General features: G+C 38.0%; 1 protein-coding gene and 1 long non-coding RNA gene across 5 annotated transcripts in view; one reads left to right on the top strand and one right to left on the bottom strand.

Annotated features, from left to right (window-relative positions):
* The window catches only part of KCND2 (potassium voltage-gated channel subfamily D member 2), a 467201-nt gene extending 449299 nt beyond the window's left edge, over positions 1-17902 (bottom strand). The window contains exon 1 of the mRNA XM_067746823.1: positions 16045-17902. Within this exon, the coding sequence (XP_067602924.1) occupies positions 16045-17159 (1115 nt within the window). The 5' untranslated portion in view covers positions 17160-17902. The remainder of the gene's footprint in view (positions 1-16044) is intronic.
* A 213-nt stretch (positions 17903-18115) lies between these two features.
* LOC137229235 (uncharacterized) overlaps positions 18116-26080 on the top strand; it is a 133614-nt gene continuing 125649 nt past the window's right edge. The window contains exons 1-2 of one of the 4 annotated variants that reach the window (XR_010945601.1): positions 18931-19851; positions 25275-25447. This is a non-coding gene — a long non-coding RNA (uncharacterized lncRNA). Of the gene's footprint in view, positions 18256-18492; positions 18877-18930; positions 19852-25274; positions 25448-26080 lie in introns of those variants that run through there. The other 3 variants (XR_010945600.1, XR_010945602.1, XR_010945603.1) reach the window with 3 other exon arrangements.

Genomic DNA, 26080 nt, shown 5'->3' with positions numbered 1-26080 from the left:
TTTGTTATTCCCTCCATTCTCATTTCTTTTAAGAGCCCATACTCATCCTTAAGTAGTTCATTCAAGACTCACTATCAGCAAGCCCTCTATGAGACTCCCAGCTAGATTAGGTGTCCCTCTCCAAGGCTCCTATAATTCCCTGGCATAACTTTATTACTGTACCCTTCACATTGTAATGTGCATGTGTGTGTGAGTGTGTGTGTGTGTGTGTGTGTGTGTGTGTGTGTGTATTGTGAGAGAGAGAGACTACACTGTGGCACATGCCTTCAAGGCAGAAACTATGCCTCATTCATCTTTGTATCCCTAACACTTAGCAAGAGCATGCCCAGAGTAGGAATGCAAATATTTTCTGAATAAAGAATAGAATCTTGATATTTTCTAATAGCTACTGAAACAGAACATTTTAATATTCTTGCAGCCAAAGCTGAACTAAACTGATGTTTTATTGAGTTTGCTTCCTTGTTTTCAATATGAATTCTGAGTGCTACATATTGAAAATCATTATCTCCAAGCTGAGATAATTTCCCTTTATAAACAGTATACTGCATATTTTAATCAAAACCAACATAAAAATCAGCAAAATAATGTATTCAATGCCCAGAGTGTTAGATCAAATTAAGTTAGATACAGTTCCTGACCTCTAAAAGTTTTTAATACAAGAGAGAAAGTACAAGATAAATAAACATAGATGCCTCTCCAATATATTCTGTATGTATGTATGTGTACATATCTATGTACATAGCTACAATATACATAATAGAAATGTAGAGAAGTTAAATGCACAATAACAGGCCATAGTGTTTACCTAACAAGCATAGTTTCCTTGGAAATCTTCACCACATTAATGATTTTTATAAATTTTTCATCACAGGAATGGCTTTCAGTCAAGTCCTAATTAATTTTTAGTAAACTATGAAACCATTCTAAGATGCTCATTATAACCTAAATGTATGTTGTCTCTAAATTTTAAGTTACATGAAAATGTCTTTATAAATATATACTTTGTAATCATACCTGTTTATTTTTTAAGGCACTAATAATCTAGTGATTTTATAAATCAGAGATAATGTAATAAGTTACTTCCAGGAAGAAACAAAGAGATTAAGATTGTTGAAAATATTGTTTGTCCATTTATCAAGTGTAAGCTGGCATCATTTTCTGACTTAATATATGTTCATTACCACTGACATACTAATAAGCAAGTCAGATGAAAGTCTACAACTAACTTTTTTTTTTTTTTTTTTTTTTTGCCGTACACGGGCCTCTCACTGTTGTGGCCTCTCCCGTTGCGGAGCACAGGCTCCGTATGCGCAGGCTCAGCGGCCATGGCTCACGGGCCCAGCCACTCCGCGGCATGTGGGATCTTCCCGGACCGGGGCACGAACCCGTGTCCCCTGCATCGGCAAGCGGACTCTCAACCACTGCGCCACCAGGGAAGCCCCTACAACTAACTTCTTGTAGCCAATATGAAGTCTATTTCTAAAGTAGTGACACAATCAATCCTCTCTGCTGTACTGAATGTGTATTTTATCCAGTCATGTATCATTTCAAAGATGCTTGGATAACTTCAAACAGAAGATGTTAGAAAACATCCTAGAGGTTCATTTTCCCTCTGCAATAAGATAAAATAAACAAGGCTCCACAACCTGCCCACCTTTTCACTAAACTATTTTAGAATGACTGTGTTAAGGATTAGGTTTCGTCTTGAACGACTTCAATTAGGAACGGTGCAAATCACAAACAACACATGCTAGAACAGTCTATTATAATAGTCTTTCTAAATACACTTCAAGAGCAGGAAATCTAGTTTTGTCATTGCTGGTCTTGACACACTTTGAACCAAGCCTTTTTCTACAGCATTTCTACCTCTAGAAAAGCAGTTTACAGTCCTACTACTAGTTACTTGACAAATATAAATAATTTCTAGACTTACGTGTTTCTGAGGATAGTGTACATGTTTTGGAGACAGAACTAATCAATTCTTTCTAAGTCACATTTTGTTTACCTGTGAAATAAAAGCAAAGCCTATATTGCAGAATCACATGTTATAAGAAACAATGTATGTAAAGCAGAGCTTAGTGTAGTGCCTGACCCAGGGTAATTACTCATTAAATGAGAGCTCCTGTTATAATGATGATGATGACCATGATCATCATCATCTCCATTTTTTATGTCATGGAATTAATCTGATCAAATAAGGAGGAACAGGAAAGCTGCATGTCTGACCCTTTTCCTCTCTCCATCCCAGTTATCTTAATAGGCTCATTATTAATGATCTTCCTAGGGAGTGATGGGAAAAATCATCAGAAACCTGAATGAACCTCAGCCTCTGGTCAAACAGAACCAGACTAGCCTGTGGGTGCTAGAACAATTCAATTAGGATTTTTAATATACTCTCTCCTTCTCTTCTCCCTTCCCTACTGGATTTTAAATGTCTGTTTGCACTGGGTAGATGCTTTCAGGTACAATGATATGGATAAACACTTCCATTGATGAGAAGGACTCCTACATAGCTTTTCCAGAAGAACATTGTCTATTGTGTGTTCTGTTTCATTTTTATAATACAATTAAACAGATGCATGGAGAAATCTGAGCCATGTAGCTAGGTTAACATTCAAACAATGCACTTTTATTAGCTCACAGAATGAAATTTCGCAAGGATTTAAAAAATCTGATAGAATTTATGCTCAAGTAGTAAACAGTATAAGGAAAGAGAAGAAAGAAAGGTTTTATAGCACTTCAAGTAAAAATAAAAGACCTGTTATTTTACCGCAAGATCGGTAGAAGTCATTGCATTTAGGCCCTATTCAGAGATACACAGTATTAGTGTCACTGTAGGTCATGACCTCAATGTACTTTCTTCCAGTCAGATCAACTTCAGATATCTGAGATCAAGGCAATGAGGAGAGTCCAGAAATCACACTACATGACAAAGTTTGAATGACTTAAGAAAGTCACCCTAGCAGAGAAAAGCCTAAGGAGGGCCATGATATCTCTCTTCAAGTACAGCCCTGGAAAAGATGTGAAAAAGAAAACATTCTGTTCTGTCGCTAAAACCTAATCTGGATAAACCAGTGATAGAGAAAAGTGTTCCATGTCAGCTCAACGTTTTAAAACTTGATAAAAACGTGAGTTGTGCTGCCTTAAACTTCCAATTACACAGATTATTCAGAAAAGTTCATAGAAGGCCATATAAATATAGAGAATACATTAGAAAGAGGGGCTTTCAACTGGTAGAAGTTTGAGCCAGGTGATCTACAAGAAGTTTTTAGTTTCAAGATTCTATGATTCTAAGAATATAAAGAACTACTGTTTGAAAAATCTCACTTAAATGTCTGTATCTATGAACATGTTACTGAATTTATGTAAGTCTCATGGAGTATGATGGCTTAAGCAAATAACATGAAATCAAATGGGATTTGGATATCGCTGCAAATAAGTAAAAGTTAATTAGAACAAAGGAAGCAAAAGCACTAAGAAAATTGAGAGGTAATATTTAAATTAATTGCTTTCTTATTATAGAAATGGGTCTTTCAAAATATAGAACACGTAAAGACTTAATATATTTCAGTGTACTTATCTCTGAATCAACATATTTATATTAAAGAGCAAATATTATAATATTTTCAATGGTAATACTAAACTATTTATAAATTGATGTTTTGAATCATTTGAAACTACAATGGATATAGGCACTCTTAAACCATTTGGAAAAAAGCAAATACCAATTATATTTTACCCACAAAAAAATTAAGAGAAAACCAACAGCTACAGAACTCAAAAGTTAGCTCACATGCATCCTAGCCATTCTTTCCTATTTACTAGGACAGGCCTCAAAGGAGGAAAGGAGGCCCCGATAGGAGAATAACCCTGTTCAAATATCCTTGTAATTTCATTTGCTCCACAGTCTCTAACTTGACTACAAGAATTGATGATTGACTCTTGTTCTTTCCAACCCAGGCAAACAATCACTCATTTCAGAGCGTTAAAAAGTTCTTCACACATCTTATACAGTGCAAACACAAATATATCTTTAAACTGCATCCAGGCTCTGTAGAGTCAGCCAGTGAGAAGAGCCAGGATTTAAAATTCCAGTTCTGCATAGAAATTATTCTTTCATACTTATATCTTTTCTTCATAGTGCCAAGCATATATTGGCTGGCACATAGGGATAGTCAATAAATTGAGTTAAATGAAATCTGGATTCTATGTTTATTTGTTAGGTTTTGCATATGACCGTGCATTTATTTTTCTGTTTTTCTGGGCATCATATTTTTTTCTGTTAAACAGTAATGTTCCAGCATGTTCAACTGAATGCAACACCTGATGTACATCAATTTCATAGATTATTAATAAATACCAATTCTAAGGTGATGGTGAGAGACAGTTACAGAGAACAATGTTATAGAGAGGTAAAGTCATATGTCATGTATCACAGATTATTTAGGGTGCTCAAGTGTTAAGACCATAAAACAAGATTCAAATGTCATCTAATTCAATCTCTATTCCATCCTCCTGCTAGAACTGTTTCTCTAATTTCACAAATATGAATTGAATTTTTTTGTATTCAGAAAGACATTTTTAATTTACTTTCATTTATTCCAAGGATATTTATTGATCACTTATGAGGGTCAAAACACATGAGAAAAGTAAAACATACACATGTGAGAACAAATATAACTTATAAGTGAAGGTATTATTATTTGTGTGACAATAATTACTTTCAAATTAATTCAGAGCAGAATTTATTAAGATTTAAAACGTGACAAGTAATTCCAGATTTTTGTTCAGTCAACATTCGACAGATATTTGAATGCCAAAGGAATCTATGCACTGTGCCCAGAATACACTCTGCATTTTTCTGCCACTGAGGCTGCTTATGCCAGGTAACAAAAGCCTCCTCTATGCCCCACCATGGCTGACATCACTAATTGGCCATGCCATCCATTACTGGTGACCCTAGACATGCCTGAAAATTCTTCTCACCAGTCACACAGGAAACTTCTAAATTCTAATGGAGTTAGCATACAAGAAAAAAAAATACATATACACTTCCATAGCTCTTAGTACATGGGATAGTGAGTAACATGCTAGCTAGACAATAGTCTATGTCTAATGGTTTTGCATTAGATTTGGAAATATTCTCTAAATGGCCATTTCTTACGCTGATTGTCTATAAAAGCCAAGGCCATAATATTTCCTGATGACATAAATCTGGAAATTTTTGTTGAAGCTCAGAACAATGGCCCAGGATAGATATGTATAGCTATGAGCCAACAGCACAGAGATGAGAGAAATAATACAGAAATGTAGAGGATTTCTTTACAAGGTTAAGGAAAGTGAATAAGGATTTTGAGAACAGTTTTACAGAGGAATAAAATCAGCATGTCAAAACTCTAGACATTTATTTCATGTGTAATTTTTTAATGTACGTTGAGCTGAAGACTTTGCATCTGCGGGAATTTTATTTCTGTATGCAGATATCTGTGCGTCAGAGAATGTGTGTAGCTGAGAGAGAAGTAGCTACAAAGTATTATGAGTGATATAAGTACCTAAAGTGGGTTGGACACTTAACTCTCCAGTAAAAAGGAAAAAAAAAATCTTTATTAAGCATCCATGATCCACAAAGCAATGTTCTAGGCATTGTTATAAAACCTGCAGGAGAGATTTCAACTAAAGTCTGAGGTTCTCTGAAGAGAGAACTTTTGTCAGCAGGCATATTGAGGCACCTTAAACACAACAAGGCTACAGGTAGATCATTTTTGATCCAGGGATTGTTTTTCTTAATTGGTTCCTAGGGATACTGCAAATGAACAGAAATACAATATGAGCTCAGAAACAAATTATTAAAAATAAATTGCATGTGTAGCTCTTCAATAAAAGATTCTTCTAAATCAACTAAAATAAAAGTGAACAAAAATTATAGACCCAATTAAAATATATTCTGGATTAAAATTTTTAAATCCATTTTTTTAAATATTGCAGATTTCAGTAGCAGGTCAGAACTTTGAAGCACGGTGCGAGTGGTATTTGTCTGATGTTTCTGTCTGGCTCCAATCTTTGGTAGAAGCCTAAGATTCTTTTACTGGGGTACCTGATCAGGATCATGAATTTCTGTTGAATATTCTCTGATATTCTCCTAGAAGAACTTCATATCCAAATTCAGACTTGTTTCTCAAACATGTTCTATTGTTTTTGGTTACAGCTTCCTATTTTAACTAAAAGAATTTGCTTGATTTTTTTAAATAACAGTTCTAGCTGTGTGAACTAAAACATGTTTCTGAAGGAGAGGCCGTATTTTGGTTTGCTCCCATTTTATTGAATAATTATTTAATTTATTTTCATTGATCATTCTTGACAATGGGAATGTAAATGTGGCAAAGCAAGGACAGCCCATGCATGGTATGAAAAAATATCACTGCTATGTCTATGGAGGTGGTGCCTGCCAGAAAGTATGGGCCCAATAAATCTAGACTCTTCCTTGCCCTATTGTAAGTCAGATTATCTCCTTACACACATACACATTCATTCATTCATTCATATTCTCCCTCCCTCTCCTTCCCTCCTTCCCTTTTTCTCTCTCCCCAAATATATTTTGTTCAGCAAAAGTGGCATTACAGAGGGTTGATAAAACTGTCTTTCCTATTTATCTGACTTGGAATAAACCTGCATCATCTAACTAATCTCACTTCAAACCAAGATTTCGAAATGTCATGGCAGGTCTCTTGATCTTGACACTAAGAGACATTTAAGTTTCCATGAGATTACATTTATCAGGACTTTTATGACTGAATCATAACTTTTGACCAAAAGTTTCCTACTTTTACCAAAGTTAATAACCAGAAATCCTGTAGCCACAGCTAATCAGACAGCATCCTTCAAGGCAGGAAGTGAATTTCAATTCCTGGCCATAGGAATCTTCAATCAACCTTTCCCAAGACCCTTCTCTTTGCACCTAGACCTCACGGGAAAACGTTCATTACATTCTTCCCTATATTTACCAGGAAAGACTATGAAGTCATTTTGGACAGGCTAGCAGCCATGAAAAGCCAATTAAAAAGCTCAACATCAAATCAGCCATTCTGTGGATTTTTACACAAAACTTCCCTTATGCTCAATTATAATCTAAGAATGCACTAGTAATTTGTTTTCTATATTTAGGTCCTCCACAGTTGAAATCCCTGACATGTGATTAAAAATTATCCTCTTTGAAAAGTAAATCCTTTTGAATCAATTTTCTGCTTGTATAGAAGAAAAAAAAAGAGGAAAAAGAGAAAAAAATATACTCTAAGAAAATTCTGGTCTCATGAGATTTAGATTGACTTTACACTGGGTGCTGTCTTGGCTTCTCATAAGCTTTTCCCTAACTCACAGACCCCGATCTAAGACTCCATATTCCTTATGTTCATTATGATCAGTTGGCCAGTTAGCTTCTGCCCCCACTGAGGAAAGCTCAGCCCACCCATGCCTGACAGTTTAGGAAATCAGTAAGTTTAAAAGCTCACAATCCCCAACTCCCGAAAGGAAGCAGTTGTATCGTCTTTATTCTAGTTGCTCTGCAGAAGAGTAGTACTAATGTCCATTATCCACATCACCTTGTTCCTTGGCACAAGATAAGATGGGGCTTTTGCAAAAAAGAATCCATTTATCACCTACACTGAAGATTATTCAATTTCTATCTATCTTCCTACATATATATTCATTAGGTAATATTAAAAACTAGCACTTTTGCTACTTCGTCTAGATCATTGTTTTGGTTTTGGTTTTTTTTTCATCTCCAGCTCTAGTTTTTATTGTCCCTCACAGGTCTCTCTCAATGCAAATTCCACAGCCCAAATCCCAGCCAGAAGGAATGACAAATAATTAAGGACAAAAGATGAAAATAATTCACATGAGACTGTATGATGAACTTTGCATACTCACGAATATATGCCAACTATCTGTTATCAAGGAAATGGAATAAAGCTCTTCAGACCAATGAAAAGTTAGTTTTCTCTTAAGAGAGAAAGGTGGAATATGTATATAATGCCTAAGGGATGTCAAGTACTTGCCATAGGAGGCCAGTACAATAAACAAACAAGTACCAAAGTGTCATTTTTCAGTGTTCCCTTATTTACAGACAAATTACAAAATTATATAGAAATTAAAGCCACTTGCATATTAGAAATGCACTTCAATTCACCCATGGATCAAAGAGTCATTGTTTTAAACAGTGTATTTTAACCTCCTTTCAAAAGATTACTAGCTCAAGATCAAAAATATTCCCAGATTAGAATATCAGAGCTATCCTCAACATACAATCTTCCAGATCACTGGAAATTTTAAGAATCACTGGTTCTTAAAATTTTATGAGAGAAGTGAAAATGCAGTTGTCATGGTTCCCACCTCCAGACATTATTTCAATTGTTTTAGGTGGCTGCTAAGGGTCTACATTTTTGTAAGTGTCCCAGGTGGTCCTAATCTGATGGCCTTTCCATCCACACTAAGAAACATCACCCAGAATTTTCTCAACTCTACAAATGAATCTTGTAATATAGAAACGATATCCCATCCCTACCATGCTCACAACTCTCTAATGTCTATTATGTCTCAAATGAAACCAAAGATCTTTGTTGTGGTCCACAATGTCCTACATCATCTCATCCCAACAATCTTTCAGACAGTATTTGCTACGAAGCCCCTCCCCTGCTTTACTTCAATTACAGTGGCCTTAGGGAGAATACACCTTGTGGTCTTGGTACTTTTCTCTCTTCTTCTAAACTCTTCATCCAGATATTCACAGGACTCCCTTCATCCCTTCAGAAAGCCATCAGCTCAGATATTCCCCTAGGAAAGGCTTTGTCTGTCCCCTATACAAAACAGCACACTTCTTACCCTGATTTATTTTATTAATAGCACCCACCACTGCCTGGAATTATATATCTGTGTTCACTTTCTGCCTCTCCTACTAGAATACACAGTTCTTAAGGTCTGGAAGTTAGCAGTTATGCTTACTGCCTTGGTCAATGACAGGCAGTAAATGATCAACCAAAGTCTGTTAAATGGAATTGAACACTATGAGTCACATTTTGATTTCCTAAGAGCATAAGTTACTGGTGAGACTTTGGGTTTCCCAAAGCACTATTACTGGTATTTTTAAAAGTGAGGAAAGTGAGGAAGATGGAAGAATCAGGCCCACATAAGAGCAAAAAAGACAAGATCTTTTACTTTTAGAACAAAACCTTCCCATTCTATTTGACATTATTTCAACTGTCTTCCTACTCTTTTACATTATTTTTTTCTCATTATTAACTTCTGATAACTCACTTATTCTCTGCACACTTTTTATGATTATGATCTTCTTTACATAACAGACTTGTCAAAACTTCCAATGCAAAATGCATTGCACCATGCCAGGATATGTATCTACATGTATACTTACATTTTGTAAAACTGCCTTTTAATCGCTTAGAATGAAAACTTCTTCCTGAACAGAGAATACATTTATCTCATGTGTCATTTACAGACAATAGTTCTCTATTTTTAAACAATTCCATTCTATGCAGAAATGAGTGCACCTGAATAAAGGAAAAAAGTGCCAATTTGTGTTTACTGGGTAAGAAAGAGAACACCTTTCTAGTGACTGTCACCCAGGTATCTTTTTGACCCATGTGTCGCTTGGGCTACTTGTATTTAGATAGGGGACTGAACTTGAAAGAGAAGGCAGTACATTTCTGTGCAGATTCACTTACATTATAAGTGAGGCACCTGCTTCCCAGAGGCACCTGCTTCCATATGCTTCCCAGAGGCACCTGCAATCTACCCAGCCTTCACCAGAAAGCAAACTGATTAAGGAAATAGCCATCGACAGCCATTAATTCTAACCTTTGCAGAGAAGAATGAGTTACAGTCCTCCCTAGTTAAAAGAGAAAAATAAAAAGGATGGATTGTAGTGCATTCAAAGACAAAGTGTTCAAATAAAAAAAAAAACTTGAAATTTGTTAACCCTGAACAAAGCATGTGATTAGATTCGTCGATTCTTGCTAATGTTGAGATGGCACTGGTCCATGGCTAAGGAGCTCTCCATGGTGTGCATGTATCATCTCACAGCATGACCAGCAACACAGTAACCAGGTAATAAGTCTCCAAAAGGTATAGACCCAAACCTCAAAAGCCTTTCAATGTAGTTAGGCAGGCAAGAAGTAAAACCATAAATTATATAAAAAAATAGCACTTACTAATGTCAAGTGTAATTCCAACTATAGAAGATGTAGGCTTGGGAGGTTGAGAAGGCTTCATGGAGAAGGTCAGTGTAAAGACTGGCTCTCAAAGGAGAAAATTAAAGGGCAAAAAAATCCAGTGGAATCTACTAATGCAAGGAGATATGCAAATGTACACAGAAATGTAGAGATGGTGTTTCACCCTGGGTTTCTTTTCAATACCAGATCATAACTCACACCGTCAAATCTATCTGCTGAAGTTAGTGGGAGAACAATGCCTATTTCTATATATATACTCATGCTCGGAAAACAATATAAGACACATGGAGAGTCGGGAAAAAAAAGAGTGAAATCATTCTTACAGCTCTGCAGGAAGAATCATACCTCCTTTTCAGGGAAAGTTCTTTTCACCTTTCCCCTTCTTTCAATGAAAGAGAAGTTAAATTGTACAGTTTTTAACAATCTACAGGCCAACTCCTTTATAGATAATTCAGACAAAGTAACTGATTTATTTTCTTCTCCATCAGGCCAGGTAAAATTTCACCATTAAGTAGTTTTCCCCCAAATGACCTAAGAGTTCACCAGATGAGAAACACAGGGTTGCGTGATATCAACTGGGCACCTCATGATAAACTCCAGTACTGTATGAATAAATGCAGAGCTAGCAGTGATACTGAGGGATGTGGAAAGAGTGAGTCACAGAGAGTAGAACTAGGAGAGAAATGCATTAAAATAATAGAATAAAGAACATACTTATTCCTTTCTTATCCCTGAGCGTCTGCAGTAACCCCCAGCTAATTAGTACTGCACATTTCTAGATAATGTTTTAAGGTCTTCAGGGGAAAAAAAAGAGTGGAGAATTGAAATTTCAAAAAGTACTACTGCTATTTAATTGTGTAACTATGGGCAGGCCAAAAACACTTGTGTATGTGTAAAATGACGGATTTTAAATAGACAACAGCTAAGTTTCCTTCCCCCAGGAATTCAGAAATTAGGGAATAAGAAATTTGAATTTCATGAACTCGTTTTTAAAGATGAGTATAATTGGGAGAAAAGTTTAAACAAATACATGACATCAGAATTAAATGAAGTAATTACACAAATAAAATATATATAAGATCAAGTCTATCTGTACTCTAAAGGGAAATACTGAAAAGAAAAAAAAATCATAACAGACCCACTGAAAATTAGAAACCGGTCCCTTTTCTAGGATGCCGTGCCAGGAGAACACATCTCATCTCCTCCTGACATACCTCTGTCTTGCAACCAAGCAAAGGCTTATAGAAAAAGACATAGAAAGCTGGGTGAATACACACTTTCAAAAAATACATACGTCACGTCAAATATTATCTCTAATTCAAATGGTGACTAAAACAAAATGAAGACACTTAAGATTTGGTTCCCTGTAATGCTAAAGGAGGAATACATATCACATTTTCTACATCTCTCTAAAAGTTCATTTTCAGCTCTCATCAATTAACATGCTCTATAAAGAACTCTGTAAAAAATGTGGTATAGTATGCCAAAATAAAAATGGATGTTACTCATAGAATGGCTCTTCACCCAAAAGATAAATTTTGGTCCCCCTGCCGCCCCCCCGGCCCGGCACCTCGTGAAGATGTATTTGATTAACACGTTAGCAATATTCATGCATAGGTGCTGGCACAGGAGAAACTATAATTCCACCCATTTTCAGTATTGCTGGGTAAACCAGAAGTCTCTACATAAATGATTCCACAAGATACACTCCCAACATTCCCTAAAGCTATGTAGTCAGAATAGTGATGAATAGAAGGAAGATATTTCAAAGTTTCTTCTTCTTTTTAATAATATATACTCTATAACATGTACTATATAAAGTATATAACATACACAACACAGTTAATATGTGTATATATTGTATGGGATATATAGCATACTTGTATGTTATATGAAATAGAACATATATGACATACATAACATATTTTATATAAATATATAATCCCCCTACAATTATGCCATTCTAAAAAGAGGAATTTTCCTCATACATTGTTAGGAAAATTACAGTAAAAGTATTTTGCTTTTTTGTTTCTTAAAACAGCAATTTACCAACTATATCAAAATTAAAATATTATAGATTTAGTTTTGATAGTCTTATAAATAGATAACTACACTAAGTTTTCTAGGAGCATAGTTGTAATTCTACCATATTTGTTTCTGATGAATGTACCCTATAAATGAAATTTTTGTTTTCCCAGGTTTGCAGGGAAACCAAGAATGCAGGTATTGCCTAAAATAATAGCTCCCCAAATATTTAATGTGCCACCTGGTACCTCTTCTAATTCACAAGTCATGAGCCTAAGGTTCAATGGTAAACTGAACTTAAATATATGTTTGTAAAATCGTTTTTCATTACGGGTGAATATTTGGAAATTTCCTAAATTTGACACCATTTAAGTACTACCACCTAAATGAAAAATAACAACACGATGTTACTGCCCAGAGGTCATTAAGACAAAAGAGGACTTCCAGGTTCTTATTCTCCCAAGGCAGTTTAGGGTAGTAACTAGAGGTTACATTGCAGAAAAGAGGGAGGCCGGAAGTAAAAGGGTCATCAGGGCCCAGTGCAGGTCAACAAGTATGCTCAGAAAGAAAGGACTGAATGGAGGAAGAAATATACAGGGCCACCCAATTTAAACATTGTTTTAAAAAAACCTTTCTGACATTCTTTCATTGACTTCTAAAATTGTGCTCTTGATGTTTCATACTTTAATTCATAGGAAATGGGTAGACTTCAAATTATATTTTAAAGCATTCACTTTACTAGCAAATTAAATAATTACTTATGTAACGAGCATGGTTAAAATATGGAATAATGATATATATGCTATTTCAAGGAGCACAAAAATGATTAGATGAATACACAATAGACCCACTCATTTCTTCAGACCGAAAAACCAACTGAATATTGTCTAAAATGACCTGAGAGGTAGCAGATAATTCTGCCAGTCCTGAATTACAAAATTCTTGGCCCTTTCTTTTCATGTAGATAATGTTTGTATGAGCTGGAACTTTCAAACACCACTGTCTAGGATTGCATTTTCACTTCTATTATCATTAATTGATGAATATTAGCTCCATTAAAAATAACAGCCACATAAAAAGAGTTCATTGACTGTAATGGGAAATTCCTGGTCATCTATCAGACACGGATTGATTTTAGCTGCAACTACTGAGTATTTTCCAAAAAGTTTGTATCTTACACTTCATCGTATAAGACTACAGTGTAAAAAATAAATTCAAGCAATGGCTTTTGTTAATACTTCCTATTCTTAAATGAAGCTATTGAGTCACAATGCAACCAAAGTTAAGACACCAAAAAGGCAGGATTTTTTTCATCTATTTTTTCAGAAAAGTATAATACATTTAAAATATATTTTGATGAGAAACAGAAGACATTTTTTGAGAAAACTTTGCTACATTATAAAGCATATGCTTTGTTAAATGTTCGTATATATTCTCCAATAAATGGGTTGTATCTTGATTGCAACATTTCTACATCTTAAAAGCATGACTGCTATATTACACCAGGATCATTAATTACCTTAATTTCCTGAAAATTAAAATTTTCATCTATAGTGGAACTTAAGTCTTAGAAGTAACTCCCATTTTACTTCCAAGTTCTGAGAAAGTGTGTGTATTTAATTTTTCTTACATACTACCATTCAGAACACGTGAACTAAAACCATTTCATAGATTTTACTCAGGTATTGTGATTTAGTTTCTTAATTCATTTCAAAAAGTAGATGCTTCTAAGCATTTTATTTATATAATAAAAATTGTTATCAGTGGTTAACAATTCCTCATCTTTTCCTGAAAACAAAAATAGATTTCATAATAAAATAAAAATTTGAAAGTCATTTCAGAAAACAAGTTTTAAAATAATACTAACTTCTCAAGTCTAGAATAGAAATTTTTAGCCAGATGAAATTAGCATCTCATCAACATTCATTGTAACAATGCTTAAATTCAATCAGATAGAGGGCATATAGTATTAAAATGACTTACTGATACTTCATGAAAAACACTGTCACAGACACCTAATTTTTAAAAATATATTTCCTTTTAATACTTCTTTCATTTCCTCTTAACATAGAGTCCTCTTTTTATTCATAGGTACTTCTAATTTGAAGTCCTGATAGTGATTTATACTATCCAACTGTCCTTAATAAAGACTTCAAATGACATAAAGACAACAAGACACAAACCTCTTGGTTACAACTAAGCACCTGCACTACTAAGGTATTCTGCATCTTCTTCAAAATGTGTCACAAAATTACCAACAGGATAAAAGGGAAATATGAGCAGTAGGTTATAGAATTTTCACTGATTCATTTTTGAAAATCCACTAGTAGGCCTTCAAAAATATGTGAGACTAAATCAAAATCATAAGTCATTATATTTTACTTTAACATAATTTCTTGACTTAGCCCAAAATTCTTCACATATAAAATATTCCATTAGTTAGCCATAGGACAACATGAGAATTCTGTTCAACACAATATGTCTAATAAAATTAAGTTGACTTTAACCACATTGTCATTTAAAGAAGGCAATTAAATTAGGCTGAAACACAAAATTTAAAAAGCAGCCTTGGGAATAACTTTTTCTCTTACAGCCATTACCAAATCCTATTGAACTGATTAACCATGCAAGAAAAGCAGCATAAAGCTGAAGAAAGGGCACTAACATCACTACTTGGCTTATCTAAGAACTCATAAAAGTAAAAGGCTCTTACCATTTTATTTTACTATATACTCTAATATATAAATGCTGCTACTTTTCTGCAGTTTAACATTATTAGTAATGTCATATCTTTCTTCAATCATCTAAAAATCTTAATTCTAGCTTAAATTTTATTTTAAAGAACAATATTAATTCAGAATATGTCCCTTTGGTGGCAAAACACGATTACCACCAAATAAAGTAATAAAGAAAAGAATTCTAAAAGGAAATTGGGGCCCAAAATTCTCTAATGCAACCAGCCCTTGGTGACCATCAATCTCATCAGATACTGCTCTACCCTCTATGTGTATTTAATGAATATGCGCCCATTGCCTGATGGGATCTGTAGTTTCTTAAAGTGTGGTAAGAGTCACTTGCTTCTTTATTTGAAACTATGAACGTAGAAACTTAAATATGTTGCAAGTATCATTCCACTGCATTTTGTAGAGTTGATCAGTTTCAGCCCTGATATTCTAAAACACTGCATAACTTATCGGCCATAATGAAAATGCATATATATGAATATGTGCATACATATTACAAAATCCTTTGATAATATCTATAATCTATGTCTTAAAATGCTGTAAAATGAGAATTATGGTTCTGAGAGGGAAAATGCATGCCAGAAGTATTCACATGAAAATAATATCTCAAATATACGTGGAAACTTTTCAGTTCAATACACTGAAGCACTTTCTAGGCATTTCAATATACAGTGTGTATTTTCATACCTTTACTTGAACACAAATTTTGTGTTTTTCATTGTCATTATATTTTTATGTCTTCATACATATAATACTGATGATCTTTATATTCAGGAATTCCTAAATTTCTTTCTGGATTTATCACTTTCAGGCATCAATACTCAACACTGGCCAACAACTTCCTAAATACTTCAATCACTACATCATACTCATATCATAGATCAAAAGAGTTCTTCAGAACCATTTAGATAATATTTTCCTGAACCCATATAAGAAAGAGAAAGATTATCTGCTCTTAGTAAGCATATAACTTAAATGGGTGCACAACCACCACACACATATTCCACCTCCATCCCATTTCCCTTGATGGCACCTACCCTAGTGTTGTCATGGTGACGATGGTGTACCAGAAGGCAGCAGGGATGCTGGTGAACTTGCTAGCGGAAGACCCCTTCTCTGCGTAGAACATAACCGTAGCGAAGATGATGATAGCCATGGTGAGCGAGAAGAGCAAGAAGCCCAATTCAGAGGCACAGCTCTTCAGTGTGTACCCCAGGATGCGCAGGCCTTGAGAGTGGCGGGAAAACTTAAAGATCCGGAAGACCCGGAAGACGCGGAGTGTGACAAAGGCTCCACTGACATCCTCATTGTCTGTCATCACCAGCCCAATGTAATAAGGCAGGATGGCCACCACATCGATGATACTCATGACGCTACGCACAAAACGGTAACGACTAGGAGCTGCTGCCAGGCGAAGCAAGTACTCAACTGTGAAGATCATGACACAGGCTGTATCCAAGCAAAAGAAGGCCACGGCGTACCGCTCCCCACAGGGCAGTTCTTTAATGTGACCTGGGCTAGACCCACAGGGCACTGTTTCTACCACATTAGCGATGACTGAGACGGCAATGAAGAAGCCGGTAACATAGTAGAACACCAGGGCCATTGTGCTGGTGTGAGGGTTCTCAAAAGCCCGCCAGACCCTCTGCCGAGCCGTCATAGTGGGCAGCGCGCTCTCTCCGGTGTTGTCGGTATCAACATCGTCCTGAAGACGCTCCGCGTTCTCTCGCCGGCGATCCTTGTACTCCTCATAACAGCAGTCGCCAATAATTTCTGGGATGAGGCCAAAGAAGGCTAATTCTTCATCATAAGCGGAGATGCACTCATGGCGAGGGTAGTGGAGTTTCCCAGTGCGGTAGAAATTCAGGATGTGGCGGAAGATGTCTGGGTCACGGTCAAAAAAATACTGCTGAGTCTCTGGATGGTAGAAAAAGTCCCTCTCCGAACTGCCCAGCAGAGTGTCTGGGTACCGTTCCAGGGTGTCCTGCCATGTCTGGAAACGAGTGCCACTCACATTCAGCACAATTAGAGCATCCTGAGTCCTTTTCCTCTCCTGCCTCGGGGGAGCTGGCATGGGCCCCGAGGCCACAGGCATCCACCCAATGGCCGCTGCCCTTGCAAAGGGCAGCCACGCTGCTACCCCCGCCGCCATGGTTCCTTCAAGTGCAGGCCAGAAGGGCAACCAAGTCTCTACAATGGGTCACTCAAAGTAGCCACAATCACCCACTTCCTCCCGTCAAACAAATACTACTGAGAAATGTGGTCCAGAGGTATCAGCCTTACTCCAAGGTAGGCCTCCTGGTGAAGTCACAGTTCTCAGAGGGCAAGTTTCCCTCAAAGACAGGTATTTGGAGTAACGGGGGGAAAATACAATGTCCTAACAATCACACCCAACAAAACCTAATCAAACCTCTTCCTGCAGTCGGACCAGGCTAGCCCCGGCACAAATAAGTACACAGGTGACTTTTGATGCCTCAATTTCTTCAAACAGGTGGCTTTGATTTCTCCCTTAACACAGTCTGGAGTGTGTGTCGTGTAGGATAGAGGAGACGAAGGACAGACACTCAGTGGTATTCTTTTGAAGAATTAGGGAACCCTTCCACCTTCCTTTTCAGCTCTTTCAAACCTTCCCTTTTCAAGTGGCCCTTCCCGCCAAAGGAATCTCAAGAAGGAGACCTGTTGTTGTAGCTTCCGAGGTTCGGTCACAGCCGCTGCCCCACGTCTCTTTGGGAGTCCGGTCGCCACCTCTACTCCTCGGGACGTATTTGCAGAGACGGAAGTGCTGTGCGTTGGACGCGGCTAGAGGGCATTAATATAGATCCTCCTCTCTCACGTCTACGAGCACCCGCCGTGTCTGCCAAAAGCATTCGCCCAATCTCCCCTTTACTCTCTTGTCAAGTTCAGCTCAGGTGCAGTGTGACAGCTACAGAGCCCGGGAGCTGGCAGCCGCCACTGCCGCCGCGGCAGCAACATCTGCTTCCGCGCACAACGCGCCTCGGCCGCGGTACATACCTGGCGAAGTGCGCGCCGGAGCTGAGTTGCGGAGACTTTCTCCTCGCGGTGCACCCGGAACGGGAAAAGCTGAGAAAGCAGCTCGCGAGCAGCCGAATCCGATGCGCCGAGGGAGCATAAATAAAGCTCAAGCGAGCTCTTCTCCCCCTTCCCCCATTCCTCCGTGCCTCCCTCCTCCTTTTCACCTTCCAAAAGCCAGGCGCAGGCGAGCCGAGCAGCAGCAACAAGTTCAAAAGGTGCGGGGGAGTCGAGAACGGAGGGGACTCGCTCCTGCCAACTTACTGCGCCGCGGCGGTTGCCGGGGCCCGAGCGGCGCGGTGCGGGGCTGCGGGGCTGCGGGGCTGCGGGGCGGCCGAGCGAGCGGTGGCGGCGGCGGCGGCGGCGGCGCGGCGGGGCCGGGGCCGGCGCGGGCAAACGCCGGAGCGCGGAGGCAAGAGGCGCTCAGCAGCGCGGGGGCGCGGGAGGGCTGCTTGCTGCTTCCCCGCCAGTGGGTGGTCCTGCATCTCCCCGGGCTCCCCGCTCCGCTCTTGCTCGTGCGATCAATAAATGAGGAGAAAATAAATAAATAACCGCGCGCACGCCCCACCACGCAGGTTATGCAAGGCGTCTCCTGCCTTTCCCTCGACTTGACCTTTCTCTGCCCCCGCCCCCTCGGGCTCCTCTCGCTCCACCCCAGCCACGCACCAGCCCCGGCGCAAAATGTCACCGAGGGAGAGCATCCAGGTGGATCTGCTGGGGAGGAGTGCGAGCCTCGTTGAACAAAGGGAAGCTTCACGCGCTCGCCTGCGGCGGTTTGGTGGAGGAGAGGAGGAAGGGGACCGATGCCTTGCTTCTGCCTCCCTGGGTCCCGGTTCAAGGCGAGCGTGAGGGCGTGGGGGGGGCGGGGGGGGCGGGGAGGCGGGAGTGAAGGAAAAAGAGAGAGAGAGAAGCTGGGTAGGAGGGTGAGCAGAGCGGAAAACGCAGGAATTGGCTGTCTTCTGAGGGCTCTTGGGTAGCAAGACCTGCAAAGCCCCGCGGCGGAATTTTTAAGCGCTTTTTCCTCTTTCTCGGTCTTTCGGTTTGTTCGAACCAGATGTTAACGTTGCAAGAGTTAATATGTCATCTGTCCCACTTGCTGAAAAGTCAGACAGCCTCCTTGGTCGGGGTCTTGCCACAACTCCTTTTCCTGTCCTTTGCAAATGACAGGAAGGATTTAGAACCCTTTTCTAAATGTCAGCGTCGAGGGGCGTGCGTCTCCGTGAGTGTGCCTTCCCGTTCATTTTCTCTGCGCATCCATGCGCACACCTAAAATGATTAAAGTAAAGGGGTCCCTGTGAGGGGTAAGTAATGTGGGAGACTAGGAAATTGTCGCTTTCAACGGTTTTGTTTTTCGGGTACCCCGCCCCCAAGTCATTAGGAATCTTCCTTAAAACCAAGCATCTAACATTTATAACCACTAGGTGGCGTGAATGGTGAGAAGTTAAATCCACACCTCAGGTCTGGATGCTTTAGAAAGGTGAAGGATCAAAATGAACTGACCCAACAGAGCATCAGATCACATAAATATCCTCAAATCCAGCCCCCACCCACCTTTTTAGTCTTTATAGGAGATATGCTACTCAGGTCTACGCCTGCATTTTGATGGATATGGGATGTAATGTGGAGAGTTTCTGTTGAAATGCCTTTCAAAATTAAATGTAGATTACTGAGTAATAACAAGAACAACAACAACAACAATAATAAGAGTGTTTGGAAACAGTGAAGCTTCATCTATGTTGACTAAGGACAGAAGCCCAATTTCTACCTGAAAATTACCTTTTCAAGATCTAGTTGGACTCTTCTTGGTTTGTAAAGTAAGTGGACTGTGATGTATAGCCTTAAATTGAATCAACTTTCAGGCCCTAGAGATCTTAGGCATGATGTGTCAACCTTAAAATTTTGAAATAGAATACCTCAAAGAAAAGACATGAACTGAAAAACAGAGTATAGAAAGTCACCAGAGAAGCAGAAAAACAAACCTTATAATGCACAGGATTTTCTGTAGAGATGGAAAGGTATTTTTGGTTTGTTTACTTGTTTACTGGTGTAGAGGCTTAGGGAATCCCAAGTTAGTAATTAATGAAGTCATAGCTAACGCATCGTGTAAGTTTGGGATCACAGAACTGAAGATATCTGCTGTTCATCTGTTTGTCTTAGTTGAGCAGAAAGATACTTGTTAAAGAATCTGTATAGCCTGTATACCTGAAAACAACAGCAACGACCTGACCTGTTAACTGGAAAATAAAAAGAAGGGGACTACTTAGCAATTAGTATAAGAAAGTTAACCCCTTCCTAACGCAGACATGCAGGTGCATCCAGGGAATGGAAAGCCATGAATGATCAGTTGATGCCAAACTGGCATGCCATCCTGTAGAGATGAGACAAGTGACCTAAACAGAACCTTTAAAATTTGCCTGTAGGGAACTGAACGCTTACAAATCTAAACGCATATGTTTAACCCTACAAAACATCTAAATAAGCAATAATATAGAGCCTGCATTTTTAAGAAGGTTTTATGGTCTGCTCTCCCCGACTCTCCACAGGCTTCTTGAGATAGTGGAAAGATGTAGGCTTAGAAGTTAAACACAGCTAGATTCAAATTCTAGCCCAATAAGTTACTCATTGCCTTTGTTTCATTTGGCAAATTACTTAACTTCTCTGTTTAGAAATTATAGATAATAAAACTTAACTTTTGAGGCCTATCATGAAGATTAAGCAGAAAAATACTTCTGAACACCAATGTAGAACTTGACACACATGGAGGGTAACTCAGTTCCTTTTCACTTTAATGCATAATGGAAATGCAATTCATTTGATTCAGCTATTTTAGTATATTTACTCTTGCCTCTGAGTTCAAAAATTCCTGTGCCATGATATGCAGGTAACTGATATTTTAATATTCATTCAGGTGTTGAAATGCTATATGAAGAGTATGCAAACAGAATCCAGCAGAACACTATATTCTTCCCTTGTCCAGAAATTCCTGGTTTTCTTTCTTGTATTATCATTTTACATACTCTGCTTGGCTGATTGAAAATAAACTCAGCAAAATCAAAATTGAATTCATCACTTCTCTTCTCCAGTCAGCTACTCCTTCTGTTTCCTCTCCTTGGGATGAATAAAGCCCAAGGAAGAAACCTGGCAGGCGTCATAGTCCATGTCCTGTTTTTCAGTACTTCCCCCAACAAATACACACACTCATCCAATGATCCTTGTGTATTCCACCCTCATTACCGTTCTATCCTTATACTGTACCTAGAGTGATTTTTTTAAACTATTTTGAGATAATTATAGATTCATATAGATTCTATATAGATATGAATCTATATAGATTCATACAGAAATAATAGGAATCCCTTATACCTATTACCTAGTTTCCCCCAAAAGTGAACTGTTGCATATTATAGTACAATTTCACAACCAGGATATTGACATTGATAGAATCCATGGACCTTATTAAGATTTCACCAGTTTTACATACACTAATTTTTATGTGTTTATACTTAGGTCTGTTTAATTTTATCATACATGTAGATTTATGTGACCACCATCACAGTGAACATATAGAAGATTTCCATTACAAGGATCCCCTTTAATAGCCATAACCATCTCCTTCACTGCCCCCTATCTCTTGTCAACCACTAATCTGTTCTCCTCTATAATGTATCAATTCAAGTATGTTATATGTAGGAAATCATGCAATATGTAACCATTAGAGAGTGTCTTTTTTCACTCAGTCCAGTTATATTGAGATCCATCCAAATTGTTGCATGTACCAATAGCTCATTCCTTTTTATTGATGACAAGTACCACACTATGGTTAAACATTCACCCACTGGAGGACATTTGGGTTGATTCCAGTTTGGGGCTATTATGAATAAAGCTGCTATGAACATTCATGTACAAGTTATTGTGTGAACATAAGTTTTCATTTCTTTGGGATATATAACCAAGAGTTACAATTGCTGCGTTGTATGATAAGTATCTGTTTAGGGTGGTTTTTTTTAGCATCTTTATTGGAGTATAATTGCTTTACAATGGTCTGTTAATTTCTGCTTTATAACAAAGTGAATCAGCTATACATATGCATATATCCCCTTATCTCCTCCCTCTTGTGTCTCCCTCCCACCCTCCCTATCCCACCCCTCTAGGTGGTCACAAAGCACCAAGCTGATCTCCCTGTGCTATGCGGCTGCTTCCCACTAGCTATCTATTTTACATTTGGCACTATATATAAGTCCATGCCACTCTCTCACTTCGTCCCAGCTTACCCTTCCCCCTCCCTGTGTCCTCAAGTCCATTCTCTACGTCTGCGTCTTTATTGGACCTAGAGTCTGTCATACAGAGTGAAGTAAGTCAGAAAGAGAAAAACAAATACCGTATGCTAACACATATATATGGAATCTAAAAAAAAATTGGTTATGAAGAACCTAGGGGCAGGATAGTATATGTTTAGTTTTGTGAGAAGCTGCCATAATCTTTTCCAGAGTGGCTGCATCATTTTATATACCACCAGTTAAGGTTTTTCAGCGTCCTCACCAATATTTGGCATCAGCACTAATTTTTGTTTTAGCCATTCTGACAGTGTATAATGACATCTTATTGTGGTTTTAATTTGCATTTCTCTAATGGCTAATTTTGTTGAACATATTTTTATGTGCGTACTTGCCATCTGTATACTCTTCAGCAAAATGTATGTTCCTTTTTTTGCCCATTTTTTAATTGGATTGTTTGTTTTGGTTTTGGGTTTTTTTACTGTTGACTTAGGAGAGCTCTTTATATATTCTATCAATTGTTCTTTGTCAGATATGTTGTCTGCAAATATTTTCTCCTAATACATAGCTTGTCTTTTCATCCTCCTCAAAAAAGATGTTTTGCAAAGCAAAAGATTTTTTAACTCTGTTGAAGTCCAGTCTATCAAATTTTCCTCTTTATAAAACAAACAGCAGGCTTCCCTGGTGGCGCAGTGGTTGAGAGTCCACCTGCCGATGCAGGGGACACGGGTTCGTGCCCCAGTCCGGAAAGATCCCACATGCCGCGGAGCGGCTGGGCCAGTGAGCCATGGCTGCTGAGCCTGCGCATCCGGAGCCTGTGCTCCGCAACAGGGAGAGGACACAATAGTGAGTGGCCCGCGTACCGCAAAAAAAAAAAAAACAGCAAAAACTTATTATGGAAAGTTGTGAATATACATAAAAACAGAAAGAAGAGTATAATGAATTTTTCCCTTTCTTAATTTTTTTTTTATGGATCATGCTGTTGGTGTCAAGTCTAACAATTCTGCCTAGTTCTAGGTTCCAAAGATGTTCTCTATTTTTTCTAAATGTTTTATAGTTTTACACTTTAAATTTAAGTCCATCTAGTTTTGACTTAAGTTTTTGTATAAGATATAAAGTTTAGGGCAAGATTCTTTTTCTTTTTCTTTTTTTTTTTTTTGCCTATGGATAGCTGGTTGCTTCAACAACATCTCTTGAAAAGCCTATCCTTTCTGTATCAAATTGCTTTTGCAACTTGGTCAAAAATCAGTTGGGTATAGTTTTGTGGTCCATTTTTAGGTTCTCTATTTTATTCCATTGATATGTGTTATCCCCTCACTAACACCACTCTTTCCTGATTACTGTAATTGTATCTTAACTCTTAATGTGAAGCAGTTATTCCTTCCACCTAATTATACTTTTGCAAAATTTATTTAGCTATTCTAGGTCCTTGTCTTTCTATATAAATTTTAGAATTAACTTGTCTAAGTTTACAAAACACCTTTCTGGGATTTTAATAGGCACTGCATTACAACTATAAATCTATTTAATAGAATGTACATGTTCACTATGTTGAGTCTTCCAGTCCATAAGCACAGTATGTCTCTCTGTTTATTTAGGTCTCTTTTTTTAAAATTTCTTTCATCAGCATTTGCAGATCCTGTACATGTTTTATTATATCTATAACTAAGTGTTTCATTTTCTTTGGCACAATTGTAAATAGTATTGTACGTTTTTAAATTTTCGGTTTCTATATGTTCATTGTTAGTACATAGAAATGTAATTGGTTGTTGTGTATTGATCTTGTACTGCAATTTTTAAAAAAATTTTTTTAACATCTTTATTAGAGTATAATTGCTTTACAGTGGTATGTTAGTTTCTGCTTTGTAACAAAGTGAATCAGCTATACATATATCCCTATATCTCCTCCCTCTTGTGTCTCCCTCCTACCCTCCCTATTCCACCCCTCTAGGTGGTCAGAAAGCACCGAGCTGATCTCCCTGTGCTATGTGGCTGCTTCCTACTAGCTATCTCTTTTACATTTGGTAGTGTATATACGTCCATGCCATTCTCTCACATCATCCCATGTAGCTGCAATTTTGTTGCACTTCCTTATTAGTTCTTGGGTTTTCTGTGTGGAAAAATCATGTTACCTGAAGACAGGGTCAATATTATTTCTTCCTTCGCAGTCTGTATGTCTTTTTGTTTCGGGTTTTTTTTTTTGCGGTACACGGGCCTCTCACTGTTGTGGCCTCTCCCGTTGCGGAGCACAGGCTCCGGACGCGCAGGCTCAGCGGCCATGGCTCATGGGCCCAGCCGCTCCGCAGCATGTGGGATCTTCCCGGACCGGGGCACGAACCCGTGTCCCCTGCATCGGCAGGCGGACTCTCAACCACTGCACCACGAGGGAAGCCCCTGTATGTCTTTTATTCAGTGTTTTTTTTTTGTTTGTTTGTTTTTTTAATGCACTTGTAATCATGTCACTACCCCTTTCAGTATTCTTCCATCTTTTTTCAGAAATCAGTCCTTAGCAGAGAATATAGAACCCTTCAGGGTCTCAACTTCTTCTAACTGTTAAGTCTCATCTCATGATATCTTAATATTAGCTTAGTCACAGTCTTGGTCAGCTGTTTTTAGTTTTCACAATTGGGTGTATTTTATCTTGATTCTGGGTCTTGATTCATGAGTCTCTTTCCCACATCTCAAGTACTCAGCTCAAGAGCCAGGAACCATTTTCTAACCTCTTTAAAATGATGTCCACCTCAAGTGCTCTATCAGAGGCTGTAATACATTAGATGAGATTTGTCTTTCCTTCTTGTTCTTAGCCACTAGACTGTAACCTCTTTAAGAGAAGGCAGTGGTCTTTTATCTCTGTAACCTCTGTATCTACCATTGTACTTGGCACACGGTAGAAACAGAGTGAATGTTTGTTGAGTGAATGAATGAGTAATTAGATGGTTAATATGTACTTTTTTCCATTATAGATTATTATGATAACTCTCTAAAAGACTCATAGAGAATCAAGCTGATCTAATGCCAAGATGAACAGTGGAAAACAAATTAACAATGAGACAAATGATGCACATGTGTATAGCTGTTTAAAAAAGTGCTTTCTCAATGTACCTACTACAGTTGATTCTCAAAAAGGCCTTGTGAGGTGGGTGTTATTCTTACGTTTACTTTAGCCAATAGGAAACAAAGCTCAAGGAGGTTATATGGTTTTCCAAGATTATATTGTACATCTGAGTCACAAAAACTTTCTCATTCCCAGGTCTTCTGACCCTAAATCACATATCCCTTTAGGTCTATAAACACACCAATATCTGCAATAGTTAATTTTCTTTGCCAGTTTGTTGTTTTTTGTACTGATGATGCATTTGCACAGACAGGTATTCAATACATACTGTCTTACTCATCCCCCATGGCACATCTCTGGGAGGTCTCTGGCCAGGGCAGGGAGTCAGTCTATGACCATGGAGAAGGGGAGCACTTCATATATTCAACCCATATTTTAATCACTTATGCTAACTTTTCACAGTTATAAGCAAATTTTAGTATCTAGATTTTATATATATGTATATATATTAGTATATCTAACTATATTCTTAGAATCTCTTCTCAGACAACTCTGTCTAAGAGTTTGTATTAGGTTATTTTATTTATTTTTATGTTTTTATTGAGATATAATTGACATATAACATTGTATTAGTTTTAGGTATACAATGTGATTGATATATGATATGATAGATGTATATATTGTGAATTTATCTCCACAATAAAATTTTAAGTT

This window comes from Pseudorca crassidens, chromosome 8, assembly GCF_039906515.1.
Source record: "Pseudorca crassidens isolate mPseCra1 chromosome 8, mPseCra1.hap1, whole genome shotgun sequence".
Classification (NCBI taxonomy): domain Eukaryota; kingdom Metazoa; phylum Chordata; class Mammalia; order Artiodactyla; family Delphinidae; genus Pseudorca; species Pseudorca crassidens.
This window is presented reverse-complemented; position numbering and strand designations above follow the sequence as displayed.